The sequence below is a fragment of the Nomascus leucogenys genome, chromosome 7b, assembly GCF_006542625.1.
Source record: "Nomascus leucogenys isolate Asia chromosome 7b, Asia_NLE_v1, whole genome shotgun sequence".
NCBI lineage: Eukaryota > Metazoa > Chordata > Mammalia > Primates > Hylobatidae > Nomascus > Nomascus leucogenys.
In genome coordinates this window covers 489,919-513,763 of record NC_044387.1, presented here as the reverse complement: position 1 = coordinate 513,763, position 23,845 = coordinate 489,919, and the positions used below count along the sequence as shown (strand labels likewise).

At 65.3% G+C, this 23,845-nt stretch overlaps 1 protein-coding gene across 4 annotated transcripts in view; it reads right to left on the bottom strand.

The window, feature by feature from the left end:
* Positions 1-3,561: 3,561 nt before the first annotated feature.
* The window catches only part of PLXNB2 (plexin B2), a 32,534-nt gene continuing 12,250 nt past the window's right edge, over positions 3,562-23,845 (bottom strand). For 2 of the 4 annotated variants that reach the window (XM_030815289.1, XM_030815290.1), the window contains exons 2-37: positions 23,138-23,190; positions 17,858-18,941; positions 17,298-17,480; positions 17,081-17,209; positions 16,260-16,360; positions 15,994-16,120; positions 15,440-15,593; positions 14,517-14,631; positions 14,335-14,443; positions 14,153-14,254; positions 13,501-13,593; positions 13,059-13,140; positions 12,760-12,917; positions 12,529-12,677; positions 12,264-12,372; positions 11,986-12,122; positions 11,647-11,817; positions 11,120-11,249; positions 10,790-11,017; positions 10,519-10,695; positions 10,313-10,452; positions 10,043-10,143; positions 9,696-9,925; positions 9,441-9,622; positions 8,968-9,034; positions 8,593-8,739; positions 7,825-7,981; positions 7,566-7,666; positions 7,401-7,485; positions 7,083-7,237; positions 6,847-7,007; positions 6,477-6,624; positions 5,705-5,769; positions 5,491-5,566; positions 4,487-4,561; positions 3,562-4,407 (exon numbers count right to left, since the gene is read on the bottom strand). In XM_030815289.1, coding sequence (XP_030671149.1) covers positions 4,303-4,407; positions 4,487-4,561; positions 5,491-5,566; positions 5,705-5,769; positions 6,477-6,624; positions 6,847-7,007; positions 7,083-7,237; positions 7,401-7,485; positions 7,566-7,666; positions 7,825-7,981; positions 8,593-8,739; positions 8,968-9,034; positions 9,441-9,622; positions 9,696-9,925; positions 10,043-10,143; positions 10,313-10,452; positions 10,519-10,695; positions 10,790-11,017; positions 11,120-11,249; positions 11,647-11,817; positions 11,986-12,122; positions 12,264-12,372; positions 12,529-12,677; positions 12,760-12,917; positions 13,059-13,140; positions 13,501-13,593; positions 14,153-14,254; positions 14,335-14,443; positions 14,517-14,631; positions 15,440-15,593; positions 15,994-16,120; positions 16,260-16,360; positions 17,081-17,209; positions 17,298-17,480; positions 17,858-18,928 — 5,520 coding nt within the window. In that variant the 5' untranslated portion in view covers positions 18,929-18,941; positions 23,138-23,190 and the 3' untranslated portion in view covers positions 3,562-4,302. Of the gene's footprint in view, positions 4,408-4,486; positions 4,562-5,490; positions 5,567-5,704; positions 5,770-6,476; positions 6,625-6,846; positions 7,008-7,082; positions 7,238-7,400; positions 7,486-7,565; positions 7,667-7,824; positions 7,982-8,592; positions 8,740-8,967; positions 9,035-9,440; positions 9,623-9,695; positions 9,926-10,042; positions 10,144-10,312; positions 10,453-10,518; positions 10,696-10,789; positions 11,018-11,119; positions 11,250-11,646; positions 11,818-11,985; positions 12,123-12,263; positions 12,373-12,528; positions 12,678-12,759; positions 12,918-13,058; positions 13,141-13,500; positions 13,594-14,152; positions 14,255-14,334; positions 14,444-14,516; positions 14,632-15,439; positions 15,594-15,993; positions 16,121-16,259; positions 16,361-17,080; positions 17,210-17,297; positions 17,481-17,857; positions 18,942-23,137; positions 23,191-23,845 lie in introns of those variants that run through there. The other 2 variants (XM_030815291.1, XM_030815292.1) reach the window with 2 other exon arrangements.

The following is a 23,845-nucleotide window of genomic DNA, read 5'->3' as shown; positions in this document are numbered from 1 at the left end:
GCGGAGCGGAGCGGAGGGCGGCGGAGGCGGAGGCGGCGGCGGCGGGCGGGGCGGGGCTCCGGGGCGGGGCCGGGAGGCCCGGGCGGATTTCCCGGGCTGGGTGGCCGGGGCGTGGGGGGGTTCCCGGAGACAAATGCGCTGCTTCCTGCGCCTCGGAGGCGGTGGCAGAGCGGAAACCAGCCCTCCCCTTCCCGGGGGGGCTCCGAGGGCGGACACCTCCCTCCGGCTTTCACCTCCTGGGGGCCGCGCGCTTCTCCAGACTTGCGCCCGCGTCTGGGCTGGGCCCGGGCTTCCCCACCCCGGCGGCGCCCTCCCCAACGAGGGAGAACCGTCAAAAGCGAAGAAGCCACGGGTGAACCATGGGAAGTATTTTTCAAGACAGAAGTATGAATAGCACCTCCTAAGGACTCGACACTGGATAGGAAAATAAGCCGAAAGGCATTGGGACAGGGCCGGCCTGGCTTTCTTGCGCAGGACCTGCAGGCCTTGGTCCGCGGCGCGCCCCGGGAACCTTCCAGGCCTCCTGCCCCGGCTCGCCCTGACCTCCCCTCTGGGAGAGGCGCGACCGCTGGACTGTCAGGACCAGGGACAGCGGCGTCACCGCGGGGCCTTCCTACCCTCAAGCAGCGGCCCCAAACGGATCCTTTTTGCTGCCCAGAATCTTTCCTCCTGCTTAGCGGCCACCTCTTCTGGGAAGCCCACCCTGACTATCCCAGGTCCGAGGAGCCGCCTTTGGGTGCAGGGTCCTTGAAGTCAGCCCCCGCGGGCCGCCAGGCGCGGGGGTTGCCTTGGCGGGGACGGGGGCAGCGCCCCACTCGGCGTCTCTGCCGCGCTGGGGGCCGCACAGCTACTTTTATTCCCACTTGAAGGTGACCGGGGCTCGGAGAAGCATTGCCCCCTGGAACACCGGCCACCGACCTCCGCCCTGGTAGAGCGGTGGGTGGGAGGCTTCGCGGCTGGGCGATCCCCTCCAGCGTAGTGAGAAATCAGGATCCCAGTGGCCCAAAAAACTCCTTTTTTAAAACATTAAAATCCGAGTTTTAATGTCAAATCTGATTTTTATATATCGGCAACCAAATTAAAACAGCCAGCACGGTGCTGGCCAACGGACCCATGCGGACCGCGGCGAAGGAACGGGTCTCAGTCCCAGCCGCTCCTGCCGCTTTTGCATGACCAAGCCCTGTGCCTCAGTTTCCCCACCGGAAGCCGGCATCCGGCTTGGGGCCTGGCGCGGGTCCGGGGATGGCCCCCTCTCCTCGCTGGGGCTCGGTTGGGGCGAGGACACGGGCAGCCTCCCCGAGGGCCCCCGCCCCGGGGCGCCTTTCACTGGGCCCGGCCGAGGCGGGCCGAGGTTTTGTGCAGAGTTAATGGAGCTTCAGCTAAAAGAGGAGGAGGCGGGAGCGCAGCCCCGAGGCTGTGGGAACCGCGGCCGCCGCCGCCGGGGGAGGGGAGCGGCCTTTGTCTGTGCCGCGGCCGGGCGGGGCGGGAGTCGGGTTCCCATGGCGACCGGCCCCGCCCCTGCGCCTCCCGGGGGACTGGGCGGCTCCGTTCTCGCCCCTAGGATGGGGGACATGGAGGTGGGGAGGTGTCAGGCTTCCCCCAGGCGTCCGCCTGCAATCCTCGCGGCCTCCCTGCAGGCCCCGGCCGTTCAGCGGGTCAGGCGGGCGTGTGGTGGGGGAAGGGGGGGGCCGGGGGAAACAGGACCCTCTCATCACTGAGCTGACCTGCCCCGGGAACCCCTGCCTGCCCAGGCATTAGAGGTCCCGCCCACATGCCTACTGGGGACAGACAGTGTGGGGTCGTGGCACTGCAAGGGAGTGACCACTGAGGAGTTTCGGGTGGCGTGAGGGCCTGGAGGCCACCTTCCAGGAGAGGCACCGTCAGAGCTCGGCGGGGGCAAGGGAAGCCCCCCTGGAGGGAGCCGCCGGTGGAGGACAGTCCCAGGCCCAGAGGGGAAGCGGCAGGGGAGCCGGGAAGGGCCGGTGGCAGGGCAGGAGTGAGAGGCCCTGGGCCAGAGGCGCCTCCTACCCAGCTGATTCACTGTGGCCCCTGAATACAGCAGCCACCTCTTCTCCGTGCTCATCCCCCCACCCCACCCCCGCTGGTCCTGGCCACCCCTCCTCACTGGAGGGCTGTAACAGCTCCTCTCTGGTCCTGCTGGTCCCTCCCAGCTGGCCTCTTCCTGCAGTCAGTGAACTTCCTAAAAGGCAAATCTGGCTTGCTCACCGGGAGACCAGGCGATGGTGGTCGCGGAGCTGATTTAGCAGAGGACTTGTCCTGCCAGTAAGAAGCAAGCAGGATGTATGGCCCTGGGCTATTAAGCTACCCGCCACTTCTCCTCCCACCACTCTGGGAGGAAAATGGGACTTGGAAAGCACCAGGAAGGACAGGCCACCCCTCGTCTGTCGCCAGCTGACCACTCCAGCCCACCTGCATGCACCCCAGCAGCTATGCCCGGCTTCTACGCGGTGCCGGCCCCCACCTGGATGCTGGACTGCTGGGCCTGCAGCCTCTTCCCAGCCCCAAGTTTCATGTGTGTGGGGTCTCACTGCCCCTTCCCTTCTTTCCTGACTGCCCAGTGGGACAGGGAAGAGGTGGACTGCAGGACTGCAGGGGTCTACGGAAGCCAGGCCTCCAGGTTCCCAGCTCCCTACCTGAGACCTCCCGCTCAGCACTTCAGACTGCTGTCCACCCCCTTGCTCTGATCTTCTGACCAGCCATGTCTCTGGGTAAGGGGGGAACCCAATGTCATTTCAGGGGTCCCTGGAGCAGGGGATGTCAGTTGGCCTTGTACCCCTTTCTCCTGTGGGGGAGAGATGGCCACCCGTTTTTCGTCGTGGCTTGAATGGAGCTGCCCCAGTCCAAAGGGGACTCGATCAGTGGAGGCCTTGCCCATCAAGAGACCCCGGCCATGATGTGCCCCAGTGGGGGAGACAGACTGGGGCTGCCTGAGAATGGATCCTCGTGAGTGGGTTAGCAGTCCAGACCAGCAGAACCTCAGGATGTGTGCCTGGATCCAGCCACATCTGAAGCTGGGCCTTCACTTTGTGTCTTGAGCAGCCAATGCCCTCTGCCTGGGCTGTCTGTATTCTTGGCACACAGGGGAGGCTCCGAGCCCTGCCCGTCCTGGTTGCTGCTGTTCCTAGCACTCAGGACAGTGCATGCGTGGTGTGCAGCGGGCATTTGGTAAGAATGTGTTGCATGAAAGAAGCCACCAGATGGCACCAGAAGCAGTCCCAATTCCCAGCCCCCTCCACCTCCCCCCAGCACCCCTCCACCTCCCCCAGCACCCCTCCCAGCCCCCTCCACCTCCCCCAGCACCCCTCCCAGCCCCCTCCACCTCCCCCAGCACCCCTCCCAGCCTCCTCCACCTCCCCCCAGCACCCCTCCCAGCCCCCTCCACCTCCCCCAGCACCCCTCTCAGCCCCCTCCACCTCCCCGCAGCTCCCATCCCAGGCCCCTCCACCTCCCCGCAGCTCCCTTCCCAGCAGGGCCCACAGAGCCCAGGGAAGGGGTGGTGGACAGGGGCACTGCAGCCCCAGGAGGAACTCAGCCAACCCGCAGAGTGAAAAAGACGACTGTATTTGATTTACAATGAACAAGATTTACAAAAAGGGGTGGGTGGTCTTGGTGGAACTGCTCCCAGTCCCCCTGGACCGGGTGGGGCTCTAGGGCAGCCTGTCTGACAGACCAGGACCCCAGGATGTCTGGGCCCCGACGTAGGACTTGACCTACGCCTCACTTGACCTTTGACGTGGGGCCCAGCAGCCGTGAGTCCACCCAGAGTGCCGGCACCCTTGGGGAGGCCGGTGAGGTCAGGAAGGCATCGTACCGCTTTTTCTCCTCCTCCCATCCCGAGGTGGACAGACAGACATAGGATCTGGGAACAGGCCTGGGGGCCACAGGCCCTCAGATCCCCCAGGGGCCCAACCTAGGGCATGGAGGCGGCTGCTGGTGCGTGGGCGGAGGCGGAGGCCAGCTGCCCCCAGCGTGGCAGCGTAAGGCACATTTTCAAATCACTCGAGACTCGACAGTGAACACCCGATGCTGGTTCTGCCGCCGGAGGGAGCGGAGCTGGGGCTGGGGCTGGTGCTGGTGCTGGTGCAGCGCCCGGGCGGTATTGCTCAGAGGAAGATGCTACAGTCTAGACGCTGGGTGGGTTCCCGCTGCACCCACTCCTGCTTGGGGCGCATTCTCCAGGGGAGGGTGGGGGCCTCAGCCACAGCCACTCGGCCTCCTCCCCCGAGGGGCTCTCAGGTACCTTGGGTACCTATGCCCCAAGGCAGCACTGGAGGTTGTAGGTCAGAGGTCAGTGACCTTGTTCTCCAGTGCAGCTGCAATCTGCTGCAGGCGGAAGGCCAGCTGCATCTTCTGGGCGGCAGGGTCCTCCTCCAAGGCATTGATGATCTGAGGGAGGGTCCCATCAGAGCATATCGGGGGATCGCCCAGCACCCCACCTGCCCCGCCCCCGGGGGCCTGACCCTACCTCGTCATAGTACTTCTGTGTGTATTGGTAGAGCTGGTGTAGTGCCACGAGGGTGTTCAGGGAGTCCGTGTGCGCCTGGTGGGTGACGGGACAGTCAGGGTGGAAAGGGGGCTGTGGGAGCCCCAGGGCTGGCAGTAGTACGGGATGCCCAGGACGAGGCCTCCCCGGGGCAGCAGCTGGGGCCCTGGGCACAGCCGGCACTTGGGGCCCCCTACGTGGCGCAGCCTCGGACAGACACCCACGCAGACAGAGTTGTGCACATGCAACCATCTCAGTGTCTCCCCGTGTGACGCACGGCTGTGGATGGACCCACAGGGACGAGTGCTGTGAGTCGGGCTGTGGGTGGAGCCATAGGGAGGGGGCACTGTGGGCACAGCCGTGGGTGGAGCTGCAGGGAGGGGGCGCTGTGGGCAGGGCCGTGGATGGAGCCACAGGAAGGGGGCGCTGTGGGCACAGCCATCGATGGAGCCACAGGGAGGGGGCGCTGTGGGCACAGCCATCGGTGGAGCCACAGGGAGGGGGTGCTGTGGGCACAGCCATCGGTGGAGCCATAGGGAGGGGGCACTGTGGGCAGGGCCGTGGGTGGAGCTGCAGGGAGGGGGCGCTGTGGGCACAGCCATCGGTGGAGCCACAGGGGGGGGGGGGGGGGGGGGGGGGGGGGGGGGGGGGGGGGGGGGGGGGGGGGGGGGGGGGGGGGGGGGGGGGGGGGGGGGGGGGGGGGGGGGCGGGTGGAGCCACAGGAGGGGGCGCTGTGGGCACAGCCGTCGGTGGAGCCACAGGGAGGGGGCGCTGTGGGCAGGGCCTGGCTCCGAGCAGCTCACACTCCCCACATGCAGCTGTGGCTCACTTCACATGGCTGAGCCCACCTGGAGGTCCCACCCCACCCTCTCTCCCCCTCAGGACCACATTACCCCTGCCCTGCAGCTCAGGGCCAGGCTCAGCATGGGGTAGTGGGAGCGGGGAGCAGGGAAGGGCCATGGGTGCCTCCCTGGTGGCCTCCTTACCCGGGAAATCTCTGCCAGGTGGGTGTTCATGTCTTGGTCACTGACCTGCACCATCTGCCGGATCCCCTTGTAGTAACTGCAGGGGTGGGAGCATCACACAGTGTGGGCGGCAGGGGGCACAAAGGGGGTGGTGGGGGAAACCAAGGCCTGAACCTCCCCGAAGGGAGTCGAGGGTGGGCACGGGGGCCTGGCCTGGAGGGCGGGCAGCACTTACTCCTCCACCATCTTCTTGTAGGTGGAGATCTCCTTGGCGTACAACAGCTTGTTGCTGGGAGAATCCTGTTGGGGGCAAAACCCAGTGACACCTGACCAAGGGAGCCAGGCTGGGACCGCTCAGAGTACCCCTGGGTAGCTTCCCCTGCCCCGAATTCCTGACACTTTCATCAAGAAAACCATGGGCCGGGCACAGTGGCTCATGCCTATAATCCTAGCACTTTGGGAGGCTGAGGAGGGCAGATCACCTGAGGTCAGGGGTTCGAGACCAGCCTGCCCAACATAGTGAAACCCCGTCTCCACCAAAAATACAAAAACTAGCCGCGCGTTGTGGCACATGCCTGTAGTCCCAGCTACTCGGGAGGCAGCGGCAGAAGAATCGCTTGAACCTAGGAGGCAGCGGTTGCAGTGAGCCGAGATCGCGCCACTGCACTCCAGCCTGGGCCACAGAGCGAGACTTCATCTCAAAAAAAAAAAGAAAAAGAAAAAAGAAAAAGAAAACTACTTATTTTGTGATCTGTAGTGAAACTCAGTTTCTCTGCTTATGTCTGTGGTGAGAGGTCTCAGCAGGAGAGAGGGCAAGGGGTCTCGGGATCTTCCCAGGCTCTGCCAGGCCCCTGTGCCCCCAGCCTCGGCCACCCGCCACCCCCTACATCAAGGGCTCCAGCCCAAGATGTGCAAATCCACACCCCAGACAAGGTCCCAACTCACAAGAAGTCTCCTGGGGACAGACCCAGGCCTCCCTGCCCCAGACCTGCCCCCACCCCACTCACACGGCTGAGCTTATGCTCCGTGCGTGTGCAGGCGTCCATGAAGGTCTGCGCAATGACTGACAGCGAGGCGTCCACCACCTCGTGGACGTGCACGTCAAAGATGAAGTGGGGGTTCTTGAGGATGTTCACCCAGAACCGGAGCGGTAAGCTGAGGCAGAGCAGCGGAGAATGAGAGCTGGGGCTGGGCCGCGGGGTGGGTGCGGAGCCTCCCGGAAGTGAGAGGTGGAGCCGGGGCTGGGCCGAGGGGTGGGTGCGGAGCCTCCCGGAAGTGAGAGGTGGAGCTGGGGCTGGGCCGAGGGGTGGGTGCGGAGCCTCCCGGAAGTGAGAGGTGGAGCTGGGGCTGGGCCGAGGGGTGGGCGTGGAGCCTCACCTGTTCGTCTTCCAGATGTGGATGGTGTCCTCATCCTGGATGTTGTGCTTCTCTGCCTGCTCGTCCAGGAAGTCAAAGAAGTACTTGACAGCGGGTGGCACTGCGTGCCCAGGCGCCAGCACGCTTTGGAAGAAGTTGTCCACAAACTGCTGCAGTGTGCCCTGTGGGGGGAGGGTCTTGGCGTGACGCCGTGGTCACGGCTCCTGGTGCCGGCCCACACACCCACAGGGGCCCACCTTGACCGAGAGCAGCCGTGTCAGGTAGATCTCGGTGATGGCCTTCGTCCGCTCCTTCTCTTTCACGCTGCCTCGCTTGGACTTGCCCTCATCCACCTCGTCGGTTGGCCGCACCAGGTGCCACACTCGGTTCTCCTCCTCCAGGAGGGCATGGCCTGTGGGGAGCGGGCGCTGAGGGACCCCTACCCAGGTCTGGGGGCCTGGGTCCCACGGAAAACGGTAGTGGCAGGGTGGACAGGGGTGCATGTGTCCAGGGCGGACATGGTCCACGCCGACCACCAGGGGCTGGAAGGAAACGGGCAACAGGGAGGGACTCACGCTCCCCAGGCAGGTCCTGCTGACTGTCCTCCGGCTGCTGGGAGACCCCCACCTTGGACAGGATGAGGGTGGCTCCGTCCCGGACCTGGGGAACATGGCAGTGAGAGTGGGCTGTGCCCCCAGGCAGGGTGCCCGGTTCTCGCCCGCCCCAGCCCACACACTCACATTGTAGTGCATAAGGGTGTTGACGCGCTTCCACCGGCCCTCCCGCTGTGACGTCAGGTCCAGGTCCGACAGGATCTGTGCTGTGGAGCCCGGACGCCACTCTGTGGGAAGAGACAGCCCAGCTTAGGCCCCGGCCACCCAGGTTCCTCCCACTTCCCACCACTCCCACATGAGAAAGCTGGCCAGACAGTATACTGCCCCAGGACACAGGCCAGGCACATGGGCGCCTGTGTGCAGATGGGCAGGGGCCGGAACTCACCCAGGACCACGCTGTCTGGCCTGGGCCAGCAGGAGCAGGGCTGCCCGCGGTACACCTGGTCAATGATCTTCTCCTTGACCTGGGAGATGGTGTCACAGTTGAGGACCTTCACCGGGATGGCGTCCACTCCCTCGTCCTGCACGATCACGCTCACCATCTGCCGAGACATCCGGGATGAAGCCCGATGGGAGGCCCTGCTCTTACCTGCACCACGCAGGAGCCACTCTCTGCCCCGCCAGCTTTGCCCACCACAGCGGCACCCTCGGGCAGCAGGCCTCCGTCAGCCAGGCTCCGAGCCCCTGAGGCTTCCGAGATGACTCTGCCCTTCCTCTGCCTGCTCCGGCTCAGCGGGACAGAAAGATGGGGACGGCTCAGAACCACTCAATCAGGCTGTCATGCAAGCTCACGGAAGCCAATGTATAGACACGGAATACACATGTCTCGCGTGCACAGGCTCCTGCCACACCCACCAGTCACATGTGCACACAACCCTGGACACACCTGGTGTGCCAGGCCCTTGTATGGCCTCCAGGAGGTGGGGGCGCCCGGGAAGAGCTGATGCGGGGCCCGCACACTTAGAGCCTCCAGAGCCCACAGCCACCAGCACCCAGGCCCTTCCCTGAGGCCGAGTTAGAGCAGGCTGCAACTCGAATCCACAGAGGAGGTGGACGGCCTCTGGCCTGTGGGTCCCATCTGTGGCCAGGGGATGTCCAAGCTCCTTAGCCCAGATCCGAGGCGCCCATGGCGGCCGCCACCCCCGGAGCTCACCAGGGGTGCGTACTCCACGTCGTCCCCCAGCAGCCCCGTGTCGTTGAGAGTGTACTTGGCCTTCTTCTGTACCGCGTCCACTGGGCCCTTTTCCACCTGATGTTTGATGGCCTTGAAGAGCTTGTACAGGGGCTCCCCGGCACTGTCCTGGAGTAACACGGAGGGGAGGCTGGGAGGTCAGGGGACTTAGGGCCTGGAAGGGGCCCCCGGAGCCCTGGCCAGAGGCATGGACGGGGCTGACCATGTCAGGGGCAGGAAGCAAACCTGTCCAGGCAGGGCCTACCTCAAGGTGCTGTACAGATAGGGGAACACTGGAGGGGATGGCAGCAGTCTGCCTCGCCCCTCAACCCCCAGCCAGGCTGGGGTGGGACCCACCTTGAGGTGCTGGTACAGGCAGATGGACATCCAGTTGGACAGCATCCTCTCCACCACAGTCTCAGACCTGGGGGTGCAGGGAGGCCTTGTACCGAGTGACCCTGTAGTATTCCTGAGGCCCAAATGACTCCTCCAAGCACCCGGCCACCCTTGCGCCAGCCTCGCCCCTCTCCAGGCCTGGTGTGGCCTGCAGTGAGGACTGCCTGGTGGCAGCTCCAGCCCTTGTGGGAAGTCTTGCCACCTTCCTCCTGTTCTGCAGAGGGCTGACGCTGTGACCGGCTGAAACCGCTGGACAGGAAGGGCTAGAGTCCGGCTTTGTGTTTGCTGCCAGGGACACCACCCCTAGACTGCCCCCCACCATCAGTGCTGGCTGGCACCTGCCAGCTACTGGGGGCCCAACAGGCCTCTGTGCCACCCGCCACCAGCCCCAGAGCCCCTGTGGCCGCCCCGCCCGTGGCCCCGCCCATGTGCACCTGCGCAGCATCAGCTTCGGGTTCTTGGCCACCACGTACTGCTCCAGGAGCTCCAGGAAGAGTGTACGCATGATGTCCGTGTAGTACTCCAGTTTCCCGTGCAGCGCCACCGTCAGCAGGGACGCGAAGTACACCTTGGCACGGGCCGAGAACTCCCGCTGGTTCTCCAGGGTGTGGATGAACTGTAGGGACCGGCGGTCAGAGCCTGCCCGGCGCCGCCCGCGTGCCCTCCCGCCCGCCCAGCGCCCGGCTCACATTGATGAGGAAGGACTTGCTGTTCAGCAGGTTGGAGAACTGGTTGAGCGCCTGCTCCACCACCGGCCGCCGCGGCTCGGGGATGTCCAGCTTGCCGGTGATCATCACGTCCTTATCGCCGTCCTTGGAGGGCAGGAAGAAGACGCGGTCGGTGTAGGTCTTGTAGTCCAGCACGGGGATGCCGGCCTCGTGCACGTCGTTCGTCTGGTCCTCCATCTCGATCATCAGGTCTAGGGGGATGCTGGCGTGAGACGTCCCTGGCCACCTGGGGCCCTGACCCCCACGCCCCACACACAGCATTCCCGCCCCAGGAGGCGCCCGAGCACCAGCCCCCGAGCAGTCCCTACCCGTGAATTCCTTCTTGCAGCGGTCCCGCACGCTCTCCTCCAGGCCCTCCAGCTGGGACTTGATCTTCTCATACTCTCGTTCGGCCTGCTGGCTCTTCCTCCTGCAGGGCACAGGGAGGCTCCTAGGTCCTGCCAGGCCGGCCGCTCAGCTGCCCGCATGAGGAGGTGGATCTACACGCCTGCCTGTGCAGGGTGGCGGATGAGGCCAGAGGGGCCGAGGCGGGAGGGCCAAGGGCTGGGGGTGTGGGCACAGCCGCGGGGCGGGCTCACCAGTAGCAGTAGACAGACACCGCAATGACGACCACCATGGGCACAATGACCAGCGGCAAGATGAGGCTGAGCGGCACGTCGCTCACCCGTGTGTCGTACTCCACGCGGCCCAGCACCCACTCGCGAGAGCCGAACTTCACCTGTGTGGGGGGCCGGGTTCAGCGCGGTCCCGTGGGGGCACCCCCCGCCCGCCCCCGCTCACGCACAATGAACTCGGGCAGGTTGTGTGTGGTGTCTCGTTTCTGCCGCCGCTTGGGCGGGGGCTGCACCTCCGGGGGCTCACAGTACAGGTCGGTCTCCGTCAGCGTCTTCATGGTGCAGCGCTCGGCACCCACGAAGGCCTCGGCCTCCTGCAGCGTCATCGCCTTGTTCAGATTGGTGCCCTGGGGAGGGTGCAGCGGTCGGGATGAGCACGAGGGAACCAGGGACAGGTGGACCAGCTCTCAGCCCAGACCCCCGGGGCTGCACCGTCCTCACCCGGGCGTGGATGAGCTTGTTGACCTGCTTCTTGACGCCACCTGTGAAGTTCTCAAAGGTGGGGTCAGGCACGTACTCAAAGGCCCCGGCCTCCGTCCTGAGCGGGGCACGGTGCCCGTCCATCTCGATCAGCACTGTGAGGTTGTAGGCCTCTGGCTCCTCGGGCACAGCCGGGGACAGGAAGACAACCTTGGTGTCATTGTGAAACACGTAGTCTGTACCCACCACCTGCAGGCAAGTCCCAGCCGTCAGCCCCCGGGCACAGACCCCGCCCTTCCCGGGCACGATCCCACCGGCCGGTGCCAGAGCTGAGCCCACGCCAGGACTGACCGTCATGGGCTGCAGGGATTCGGCCTCCCGCGGCGGCTGCCAGGACTGCAGGGGCTCCGCGATGACCACCATGGCAAACCTCTGGATCAGGCTGAAGCCCTGACCCGTGACGTTGATGCTGCGGCCACCACTGGGGAGGGCAGTGCCTTTGTGGGCTCGGCTGGCAGGGGTGATCCCTGCAGGCTCCGCCCTCCCATCCACACCCACCCTGGCTCTGGCCACACGGGGCTTCCAGGTGCATGTGTGGGTCTGGGTGGGCAAAGGGGCAACACGGTGGGCCGTGCCAAGCACGAGACTGTGCCGCAAGTAGGCGGGGGGCACGCGGGGCCTGGTGAGCGTGGAGCCTCTGGTGTGCCTGTCTGAGTTTCTAGGAGGACGTGGATCTGGGGTGCAGTGGGGTTTTCCGGAGGCCTCCTCCCGCTGCACAGACCAGCCCCACCACATTCCTTTCAGCGCAGTCAGCCAAGGGCACTGAGGAGGAAGCTGGGTGTGGAGAGTGGAGGGGGGTGGGGGGGCACCAGCCTCACCTGGCAAAGCTTCGTAGCGGTTCGAAGGCTCGCAGTATGGGGTTTTCGCGGTAGGTGAAGAAGATGTCGGGGCTGGGCACGGGGGACCCCCCATAGGAGACCTCCAGGGGCATCTGGCCCCGTGTCGCCTGGGGGCCCGTGACACACTGGAGCTGCACCCCAAACTTCGTCCTGGGGGAGGGAGGGTGCTGGTCTGCATCAACCCCTCCCCCGGGACCAGCCTCAGCCCAACCAGGCTGGCCCCGCCATCCCCTCAGGGCCACTCAGGTCTCAGTAAGTGCCCCCCTCCATACCCAGGGCCAGGGCCAACCAGACTCAGCAGCTGGCGGTGACACCCACACTTTACACGGGACGCCATTGAGGGTCACCCGCACGTCCTCCTGGGAACCCGTGTCCAGGTGGGTGCCGTGGATGGTCAGTGTGGTGCCGCCCGCCTGCGGTCCCTGCTGTGGCTCCACCTTGAGAGGCTGGGGCTGCTGAAAGAGCCGCAGGGGCACTCGGGTGAGGACGGGGCACAGGACGCCCTCAGTCCTGGGCTGGATGGTAACTGTCAGGGGGAGGCAGCAGGCAAAGCCCCTCCTCCCGGGTTCGGCAGGTCCCCGAGGCCAGGTGCTTACTTGGAAGGTGAACTGGACACTGGGAGGCGAGCGGCCCAGTTTCCCGAAGACGTCCACCTCGACACCCCCAGTGAAGGGCGCCTCTGCAGCCTCGATCACACACACGATCCTGGCGGGCGACAGGCAGGGTGGCCCAGGCACTCCCCGACCCACCCCATACCCTGACACCCTCACCCCCTCAGCCTCTCCACCCACCCGGTCACCCGGAACCCCAGCGTGGGTACTGACCCAGCCGACAGGGCCCAGGCCAGGGCTGTCCACTCACCGGGTGGACACGGAGTAGCGTTCCGGCTGAAAGGAGCAGTTGCGGCCGGCCACCGAGATCCTCCGGATGTCCCCTGCTCGGACGCCCAGATTGGACCCCAGGATGGTGACGTGGATGCCCCCACCCAGGGGGCCCGTCTCAGGCTGGATCTGAAAGCACAGAGCCGGGTGAGCAGGGAGGGGCTCAGGCCAGGGATGCGGGAGGGTGTAGGCCAGGCTTCGAGGGGCTCACCCTGGTGATGACGGGCGGTGGGCACTCGGAGGTGGTGTTGCACAGGGCCTCATACACGCACCTGCTCTGGCCCCCACACCACGCACACCTGTAGTCGGGGTTAGCGGCCTGGCACAGGCTGCAGTCGCTGCGGCCAAAGGAGCAGTTGTAGAGGGTGACTGCGGGGAGAGCTGCCGTCAGTGGTCACCCCGTGGCTGCCTGCCCCCGACCTGCTCCCCACTGCGCCCACCTGTCCCCCCACCGACCCCCTTGTGCCCACCCGTGCCCCGCCCGCCCCCCACCACGCCCGTGGCCCCCACCATGGAGCTTGCTGTCGATATTCTTGCCATAAGACTTGACGTAGAGGTGCAGGGGCAGTGTCTCGTTGGCATCGTGGGACAGCTGGGGAACACGCAGGGGCACACTGCACTTCCTGCCCCCACTGAGGGGCGCGGGGCAGGGGTCACAAGGGCAATCTCCCTGTGGCCACTGGGTCCCTTCCCAGCCAAGGGCAGCAGGGGAGGCCTTCAAGTGTCGGAAATTTGGGAACCCCATGGACGCTGCTCTGTGCCACTCTGTCCCCGGGGAGGCAGAGGGCAGAGGGGGCTTCCCCAGCAGCACAGGGCATGGCGAGCCCCTGGCTGGGCTCTGGTCCCTGGGGTCTCCCTGCTGCCCCTCCCCTCACAGTCCTGGAGGTGACTCCCCCACCCCACCCGGGGCCCTGGGGTCCAGCAGCTGAGCCGGCCTGCCCTGGGGCCGTACCTTTGGGGTCCGAAAGACGAAGGTCCCAGATTCCTGCACGCTCACTGGCTCCATGAACTTGAGCAAGTCACTGCCCACGTGCAGGGAGGAACCCTGCAGACCGTGCCGTCAGGACCCTGGACAGGCGGCTTTGGCACCCTGGCCCTCCTCCCAGAACCCCGCAGCCCCTCCTCAGTGCCTACAGTGTGGGAACCCTCTCCTCACCCCACACGTGCCTGCCCCTCAGACTCTCCCATGCCAGCTGACCCCTTGGCCACTCCTGAGCCCAAACACCTGTGTCTGCAGAAGCCTCCGAACGTCCTGCGTGGGTTTCCCCGGCCACCTCCACCACTCATCCACACCTGAGGGCATCGCCCGGCCCACCCGGCATCGTGGCCCCCACAGCTCCCTCCTCAGGAGGTGGCACTGGCCCCTCAACCTCCACACGCCTGCCTCCTCCACTGCCTCTGTTCAGGCCCATCCAAAGGCCCCTGAGTGCTCCCTCCTGGCCTCTGTCCCCGATATATCCTGTGCCCTCTACCTCATGTGGGGGCCCCGAGTCGGGGGGCACGAGTGGAGCTCAGGCTCCCCACACACCCATCAGCACCGGCCAGCGCCCCCTCCCTCTGCACCTCAGCCTGCCTGTCACTGGCTGGCACCCCTCCCTCCGCACCTTCACAGTGTCCAGGTTCTTGCCCTGGAAGGTCACGTCTGTCTCGTGGTTCATGGGGATCACCAGGGGGCTGGGTCCCAGGAACTGGGGACAGCTGTCCTCCTGGGAGAGCAAGGCTGGTCAGGTGCTGCCTGGGCACAGCGGAGCAGCCGTGCCCTGAACAGTCCCCTGAGGCCCCTCACCATGTGGGCACGGATGATGCCGTCCTCAGGGTTGGGCGAGGCCTCCCGGCACTCGTGGTAGCGCAGGTCCCATTGGCAGGTCCAGCGGTTGCTCACACAGGAGATGCACCTGTATCCAGAGAAGATCGTGAGCACGGCTGGGGTGGCAGGCGGGGCGGGGTCGACGGGCAGGAGACACTCACGGCAGGTTCTCCTCCAGGGTCATGGCCTGGCGGCAGTCGTAGAAGGGGTACTGGTAGGACGTGAGGAAGATGTTGCCTTGTCTAAGGAGGAGCTGGATGGTCACGGCCACGTGGTCTGCAGACAGCAGAGGGGGAGGCGTCAAGGTGGCGGCCGCAGGGCCGAGGGCCAGGCTGGGCCTCCCCTGGGGCTGACTCCTGGGGCCGACTCCTGGGGCCGAGGTGGAGACCCCTGGTCTTCGGGGGCCCTGCCAGGACGCCCCGCACTCATGTTGGGGGGGGCCTGCCACCTGCTATCAGATCTCGGGTGGGGCTGCCAGGACGCCCGTTCTTGCTGGGCTGGACCTGCCACCTGCTATCAGATCTCGGTTCGGGTGTCGGGTGCAGCGCCAGGCTTGCCTTTCTCCCCAGGGCCCAGCTTGCTTTCGTACCCTCTGTTCCCGCAGGCACTGAAGGCAGCGGCTCCTTGGAGTCTGGGTGGGGACTGCCAGGTCCCTGCCCACGTCACTGCGTGGCCCCACTGCCCCCAAAACTCAGGGGACATGGGCGCGACGCCTGCCCTGGCCCACATGCGAGGCCCTGCAGCCTCTGGGAATGGCCCTGCTCTCTGAGGCTGGACATGGCAGGAAGGGGTGAGGGGCGTCTGCCGAGACGACGGGTCCTGGCGCCTGGCACCCGGATGCCGCTCTGGACATGATGAGGGAGCAGGCGGAAGACAAGTCACCTTTGCTACGGGCCTGGGGGGTGTGGCAGCGGACAGCCCAGGAGACCAGAACCTCCCCAATAGGCACAGCAACCACAGGCTTCATTCAGGCTGGGCCCCCGGAGCGGCCGCGGAGTGTGCCTGTGCCCAGCCTGCACCCAGGGGCCGGCAGAGGCGATAGCCCACGTGCACAGGGCCCCGCGTGACCGAGAAGGGGCCTCACCCTGGCCTGGTGGTGTGACGGGGATGCTGCTCGGGGAGTTGCAGGTGACGGCCTCGCCCTCCACGCGGGCGGGGTGTGGCGGTGACTCCCCAAAAAGGCACAGCAACTTGTCCTCCTCGCTCAGGGCGGGGAGGGGGCTGACGGTCAGCTGCACCTGAGGGAGGGGCCGTGCCGCTCACACCGGGAACCCGGAGTCCTGTCAGCCCGCCTGCCCGTGACCCGACCTCCCTGCGTGTGGGCGCATGTCCCAGAGGAGCCTCCAGAACCCGACTCCACGTCTTCCAACACAGGCCTCTCTGTGGTCACCCCAGCAACTCCTGGGACAGGGCCTGGGTCCACCCTGGATATGGACAATCCCCACCCCCACCCCCCCGCCCGGGTCACAGGGGTCCAGGGGGCCAATGGAGGGCTCCATCCCTAAGGCTCAGTGCCCGGAGCCCAGGCGGGGGAGATGTGGGGCCCTCCCCTGCCTGTCCCAACAGCTCCCAGCCTAGAGGAGCCCCCACCTGGCCCGGCCTGGGCCCCAGGACCCCCACCCCAGCCCCACCACGCACCTCCCCCTGGGCCCGCCGGCTCATGTTTTGTGGCTGGGCGCTGGTGACGGCCACGCAGGACTTGCTCCGGCTCCACAGCCAGTGGCTGGCCTCCTCGGCCCGTGGACACTCGGACTTCCGGGTGCATCTACAGGCGCAGGGGGCGGCTTCAGCCCAGGGTGGAATCTTGTTCTCCCAGGACAGTGCGGTGTGCCCCCCGACCCAGGCCACGACCTCCCAGGATCCCAGAGGCAGGCCGTGTCCCCGAGCCCCCCCCAGGCACTCACCGTCCCTCGACGACGCACCAGCCGCAGTAGGGGTCCTGCGAGTCGCGGCACTGGGTGCAGGTCAGGTAGCTCAGGCACTCCTGCACCGGCAGCCGGAACACCTAGGGCAGCGGGGCTGTGAGTGCGACCACGGCAGAGGCCACACGGGCCTTCCACAGACCCCAGATGTCCCTGGACCGCCAGCTTGACCCAGCTCTGTCCCAGGGCCTTGAAAGCCTCAGACACCTCAGGCTTATTATTAAACAGCTCTGGCTCTGCTCTGCGTGGCCGTGGCCTGGTGGCCGTGCCAGGCCCAGGATCCCGATGGGAGCCCAGGGAAGCCTGGAGGTCTTGGCTGTGGCATCTCCTTGGCAGCTCCTGTCCTCTGCACTGGCTCCCTCCGAGGGGTGCTTCTAGGGCCGGGCTGAGGGTCTCTCGCACTAACCCCCCCACAAGCTTGGGGCCCAGGACCATGTCCCCCACTGACTGAGCTCACAGGGGCTGTGCAGGGACCCCGTCTTCCCATCCACCCTCAGCAACACCCCTGACACCCACCCAGGTCCCTTCCATCCAGACGGGGCAGAGGCGGGGCCAGAGGGAGAGACGTGGTTGAGACCACAAAGGACAAACAGAAGGAGCGGCAGAGACAGGGGCAGTGCCAGAGAGACACAGGATGGAGACAGTGCCCGGGACCCACCCAGCCACCCCTCATCCAGCCCAAGAAGGGCCCAGCTCTGCAGCGCCCCATCCTCCTCTGGCCCCCAGGCCTGTCATAAGGGCCTGGGATGCAATGATCGGGCACACTTGGCCTGGAGTGCTCTCCAGGGCTGCGTCTGGCTCACCTTGTCCTGGGTCATGGCGTACAGGCTGGCCAGGTCTCCAGACAGTACCAGGTCGCGCTTGACTCTCTTGTTTATCTCCACAAGGATGGAGTCGTACTCTGAGGAGGTGCCGTTTGGGGTGAGGTACACCTGTGAGCGCGAGGGCCAGCTGGTGAGGGTACGGGCCTTGTGCACAGACAGGCCCTCCAGAGCCTCCCTGCCCCAGCCTGGGCCAAACCTTGAGGATCCGGCCGTCAGAGGTGCCCAGAAAAGCAACAGTGTGGTTGTTCTCGGCGGTGACCGTCACGGCTGTCAGGTTCAGGCCTCCACGCTGCAGCACAGCTGTAGCTTTGAGCCCATCGCGGCTGCCCAGTGGGTAGGGCAGGTGCTCCGAGCCACATGGGAAGCTCTTGCTGGAGCCCTGCAGACCGCAGCGTGTCAATGGCAGGCAGACCCCCTGTCCTGAAGGGCCCTCTCCACTCCGGCTCCAAGACTCGGGACAGGGCCTTCCCTTCCCTCCGGCACATGTGGTCCCATACACGTCCCCGAGAACAGGGCCCACGTGGCAGGGAGCCCCACCGTGCTCACTGTTGTGTGCCCCAGTGCCCGACACAGGCCTGGGACTGGCGCCGGCATGAATGGCACTGAGAGATGCGGCACCCACCCACGCGAGCGCCCACGCCGGCGAGAACCACGGCCACACTGCTCACATGCACCCTCCCCAGCAGGCTGGGACACGCAAACCCGCACACGGACGCCTGCAGTCCGGGCCCCGCAAGAACACACTGAGGTCCATACCAGCGCGTGGCCGCCGCACAGGATCTCGCCGTGGAAGGGCTTGTAGAAGATGTCACGGGATGCCTCCGAGGTGCCTGTGTAGCAGGCGTTGCGGTTGGCCTCCATCTTGGCGTGCACCTCGTCCAGCGGGAACAGGCAGAGGCCCGCACCGGGCCCCCCACTGCTCCGGCTGTCTCTGCTGAAGACAGCATATAGCACCCTGCCAGAGCCAGGTGCGGCCACGGAGGCGGCCAGGCAGGTGCCAAAGGCAGCGGCATGGACGTCGGGGTCCCGGCACTGCAGGTCCATCTCCAGGTAGGAGTAGTAGTTGGGGTCCTCTCTGCACATGCGCGCCAGCAGCGTGCGGTTCCGGGCCGGGTGCTTGTCCTGCTGGTTGAAGACAAAGAAGACGTAGGGGCCGTCCTCGAAGGCCGCCACAAACTGCTGTGTGTTGGTGGACAGGTAGCCGGCCTTGTAGGTGGCGTGGTCCGTATAGGCCTCAAAGGCCTCCCTGCTGTCGGTCCGGTCCAGCAGCCGGGTGCTCACGATGATGCCGTTGTCGTGCGGCCCGTTGCCTTTGCCCACAAACAGCACGCGGTCGCCACTGGGACCCGTGGAGCTCACCAGCCCCACCGTGGCCACGCCCTCGTCATTGCTGGCCACGAAAGACTTCTCCCCGCTGCCGTCCTCGTAGAACAGGCGGAGGGAGATGTTGCTCAGGGCGCGCAGGGCGCAGATGCCCTTGAAGAGGCTGCCGCACTCCACCAGGCGCTTCCTGGGAGGGTCGAGCAGCAGCAGCTGGTTGACATTGTCGGTCATCTCAGCCTCATGGCACTGGCTGGCCTCGATGGGCGGCGTGCACTTCTTGTTGTCCAGGGCCGGGCCCGTGGCCACCTGCTGCTCCAGCTGCAGCTTTGCATCCAGCTGGTAGAGGGCATTCACCGCCCCCAGGTACACCACGCCTGAGGCCTCATCCACAGCCAGGTGGTTCAGCTCTTTCTCGCTGCGGAAGAAGTCCAGCTTGCGGGGTCTCAGGCTGGCACCTGCGCCCAGCAGGCCCAGCAGGGTCAGGGCCCAGAGCTGCAGTGCCATTGCCCCTGGCACCCTGTGGGAAGAGAGAAGGGTCAGGGGAGCCCCAACCCAGAGGACCCCCGATCAAATCCCTCTCCAGTCCCTGCCCCAAACGTCAGAACATGGGAGAGAGGGTCATGCCACTCCACGAACTGAGGAACCTGGAGCTCCACCCCTTCCTGCTTCACACCCCCGCCACCCTCGAGGTCTTGCTGGAGACCACTTCTCAGCCCTCCTCAAGTCCACCCTAACCGACCACTGGGGCCAAGGCACTGCCACCGCCTGCCACAGGATCCCTCCCAGAGGTGCTCAAAACACCAGCAGGCCTATCCCCAAGGCAAGGAGTCGATGCCCCCAGAAAGGCTGTCACGTGCTCACATACATGCCCCCTGACCTGTGACCCCAAGGAGCTCCAGGTGGTCAGGACGCACTGGCCCCAGCGCACAGGCTCAGGCTGACAGGCAGACCCCTGGACGTTGGAACAGGCGGCTCACACGTGGGGCAGAGGTGAAGGACACGGGAAACCAGAGGCTCAGGTGAGAGCGAGGGGTGCACTGTGCATAGCCCAGCAGGTGCACATGCTGTTTACAACTGCCCACCAGAGCCCCTAGGCGGCCTGACTCTCCAGAGCCTCCCTGACCACCTCCAGGCCCCCTGCCCCGGTGAAACAGTGGAAGCCAGCAATCATCCACAGCTCCTCGCTCGGCCCATGCCACGCCCAGGGCAAAGCCTTGGAGAATCACCCACCCACCCCTCGTTCGGCCCATGCCATCCCCAGGGCACAGCCTCTGATGTGGGCACAGGGGAGGCAAGAAGGGGACCTGGAGAGTCATGAGCAACTCCAAATCCACCAGGTCTCAGAGGCGGAGGCCCCCACGTCTGCAGGCTGGACAGGGTGTGTCCATATGCGTGTGTGTAACTGAGCATGTCTTGGTGTGGGGTCTGTGCCTGGGTCTGGGTGGATGAGGGGGATGTGTGGTTTGACGGGTGCGCTGCTGAGGACCAGGCTGAGCTAAGGGTCTCCCAACAGGAGGACGATCCAAGGCCCCACAGGTGGATGCAGGACATGCGTGGTCCTCCCTCTTTCCCTCCCTACCAGACTCAAGTGCATCTTGGGGGCTCAGACACAAGTGGCAGACAGGGCTCTTCTGCCTCTGAGCTCTTCCTCAGGGTGGTCCATCCCTCTCACGCTAGGGACCCTGCTCCATTCTGGCCAGTGATCCCTACGTCAGCCTCCCCTGCCAGTGCCCCCTCCTCATGCTCCCAACCACCCCCACTCCTGGGCCCACCGTCATCTTCCCTGAGGGCACCAGTACAGGGGGCTCCCAGGTGTCCAGGGCAGCCCTGCCATGGCAGGTGCCAAGGGTGTCCAGACTCGATGGCAGAGGGTCACGAGGGATGGAGGCCCTGGCCTCCCCCACCTCCCTGTGCAAGCCCACCCCGTGCCTCCAGAGACTGCCACACCCTCTCAGGCCACCGCAAGTGTCAATTCCCTCCATGTGTCTCATCCCCTCGAAATGCAATCCTCTTTCTCACCACCTATTTGAAAGTTTTGCCGGTCCCAGTGGCTCACGCCTGTAATCCCAGCACTTTGGGAGGCCGAGGCGGGCGGATCACCAGGTCAGGAGTTTGAGACCAGCCTGGCCAACATGGTGAAACCCCGTCTCTACTAAAAACACAAATAAATTAGCCGAGCATGCTGGCACCCGCCTGTAGTCTCAGCTACTCCAGAGGCTGAGGCAGGAGAATCACGTGAACCTGGGAGGCGGAGCTTACAGCGAGCCAAGATCGAACCACTGCACTCCTGCCTGGGCAACAGAGAGAGACTCTGTCTCAAAAAAAAAAAAAAAAAAGTTTTAAGTGTAGAAAAAACAAGCCACAAAATGCAAATGTTTCCACATCCCTGTGTCTCTGACGGCCAGGCTGACCACGATAGCCTGTGACCCATTTCTCAGGTGAAGAAACTGAGGCACGGAGCAGAATTTGCCCAAGGCCACACCGCGGGCATGGGTGGGGCTGGGATTCTGACATGCAGTGGGAGCAGCTTGGCCACTGTCCACTGTGTTTCTCCACCCTTTTGACACCCCCCAACCCCCCGGCCTCTGGCCTCCCAGGAGGGGACAGGACGCTCTGCTGCTCCAACCCCCTGGCCTCTGGCCTCCCAGGAGGGGACAGGACGCTCTGCTGCTCCAACCCCCTGGTCTCTGTCCTCCCAGGAGGGCAGGGAGTCCGCTCTGCTGCTCTGTAGCCAGGGGGAGTGTTTCTCCCAAGCCTCGGCTTTGGGTGAAGCTGCATTTACTGGCACAGCCGCCCTCCACCTGCCCGTGGCAACCCCCTGTTCTGACTGCCCGCAAGCTTCCTGAAATCTCTTGAGGTACAACCAAGACACAACCGACTGACAACATCTGAGCCACCCCAGGGCCCGCATGAGTGAGACAGGGCTGCACTGGCCTTCCTGTTCCCTGGGGGTGCGCCCATCAGACAGGCAGCTCCTGCCCGGCACAGGACCCCCTCCCTGCACTGGGGGTTCAGTGCTCAGCTGCTGCCCAGCCCGAAGCCCCCTGCCCAACCCCTGGAGCCCCCAGGTGCCCACGAGCACAGCAGCCACTGGGAGAGGTGACCACCCACAGGCTAGGGAGTTCCTGGCTGCTTGGCGGCAGAGAGGCTGGGCAGGGCCACGGGACCCCAGGCTTCACCAGGATAGGGGTGATCAGCCAGGAGAAGATGCTGGCTTTAGTGAGGGACACGAAGATTCTACAAGCCCACGGGAACCTCTGGGCGTGATCCTGGGGGAGGGGGTTCTATGCCCAGCTCAGCCAGGGTCCCCTGCTGTGGCTCAGTGGCCTGTCCAGGGGAGAGGAGAGGAGGGCACAGGAGTCCCAGGCCTCCAGGAGAGGCCCATAGGCTACAGCCACAGCCCATGGCCCTACCAGGGAGGAGCAGCGCCTGCCCAAAGGCTCCCCAACCCCCGCCGCGCCCCTCCCCTACCCACGGCCACCCGGGGGCAGGTCCCGCAGGCCCCCGGCTTCTAAGTGCACCCAGTGGCGCCAGCGGGGGCAGGCAACATCCAGGCCCCTCGGCCCCACGCCCAGGCCTGCTGCCCTCCCCTCCCGGCCCCGCTCACCCGGCCCAGCTCGGTGGCAGTGGTGGCGGCAGCCTCGGCCCGGCGCAGCTCCCGGGAATGAATGGAATGCGCCCGCAGCCGGGAGGGAAGCGCGGGGGCGGCGCGGGGGCGGGGCCCACGGTCCCCTCAGATCTGGCCCCGACCGTGGTGGGGCAGCCCGGTGAACCCTGTGGCGCCCCTGGCCCCAGGAAAAGCAATGGCTCTGGGCCCCCGCCAGCCACCCCTCATCCGTCCCCGCCAACTTCCACCCAGGGAAGCCACTCACACACCCGCCAGGGCTGTAGGGGCCCTGGTACAGGAAGAAGGCTCTCCTGTCCCTGCCGGGGGCTGGCACACCCGAAGCGCTCAATAAACACTACCGTGTGCCACCAGGGAAAGCCTGACTCCCAGGGTCCTGCCGGCCCAGGCTTTCCAGGGTGGCAGGTGTGGCTGGGGTGACACCCTACAGGTGGCAGCTGCCTTCTGGTTCCTGGACAAACAAGGCCTCAGGTGACCTGCCTGCCCAGGCCCAGGAGCAAAGGGCAACCCACCGGACCAGCAGCGAAGCTCCGGCGGTGCAGGAGGCGCCAGGCACAGCCAGCTATGCTTCCTGCTGCCTGTGTTCCTGGAATGGGAGGGAGGGCGGGCAGCAGGCACTTCCTGTTTTGAAGCCCTCCTGGGACCCCCACTTACGGGGCTGGTGGGGATTTCCTCAGGCCCTCTGGTGCCTTCCTCCTGGCTGAAGCTCAGAGGGACACTTTCAATTGGCCACACCAACTCTGGCCCAGAAAGCTTCTGCATAGGCACCCCCCCACCACCACACCCCCAGTGCTCAGATTCCCTGCCCTAATGTCCCAGAACCCAGTGCCACAGTCTCACTGCAGACCACTCCACCTGAGCAAAAGCTTGGCCTCAGAGAACCATGGGGGCCTCACAGTGGCTCTGTGGTCTCCCCACTTCCATCCAGGCCAGGCCATGGGAGGGGTGGCAGAGTGATAGGTACGGTTGAAACCTGACTGGACAGAGCCTCGCAGACACCACATGGCAGTTCTAGATACCTCCAGCCTCCCTGTCCACATAGCCCCAGCCACCCACTGCCTTTCCCAGGTGGGGTGCAGCCCCCTCACCGAGGCTCCAGTGGTCCAGCTCAGTTTCTGCTCCAGGCCAGCATCGAGATTCTCTAGGAGGCAAAGGAGAGACGCCGGTCACAAGAGGAGCCCGGTCTGCTGTGGAGCCCCCAACTCTGTCCCATGCTGGCGGGGGTTGGGGGAAGAAACATCCCACAGGACCCCATCTGGCCTTTGCCTTCCCTCTGGCCCCTGCACAACTCCTTCCTCAGACACCTCCAGGGCTCCTGGCACTCCCCTCTGTCAGGCGCTTTCTGCCTGTTTAAACTGGGTATGGCTATTATTTTGCTTAAAATAAAAGTTGCTTTCTGAGGCCGGGTGCGGTGGCTCATGCCTGTAATCCCAGTACTTTGGGAGGCTGAGGCGGGAGGATCATGAGGTCAGGAGATCGAGACCATCCTGGTGAACACAGTGAAACCCCGTCTCTACTAAAAATACAAAAAAAAATTAGCTGGGCCTGGTGGCGGGCGCCTGTAGTCCCAGCTACTCGGGAGGCTGAGGCAGGAGAATGGCATGAACTCGGGGGGCGGAACTTGCAGTGAGCGGAGATCGCGCCACTACACTCCAGCCTGACTTCGTCTCAAAAAAACACATGCTTTCTGAAAAATATGCACACCCATGGTCCTGAAATTTCACTTACTAGCTGTGTGGCCTTGGGCAAGTTACTTAACTTCTCTGTGCCTCATTCTTCATCTGTGGAATGCAGAC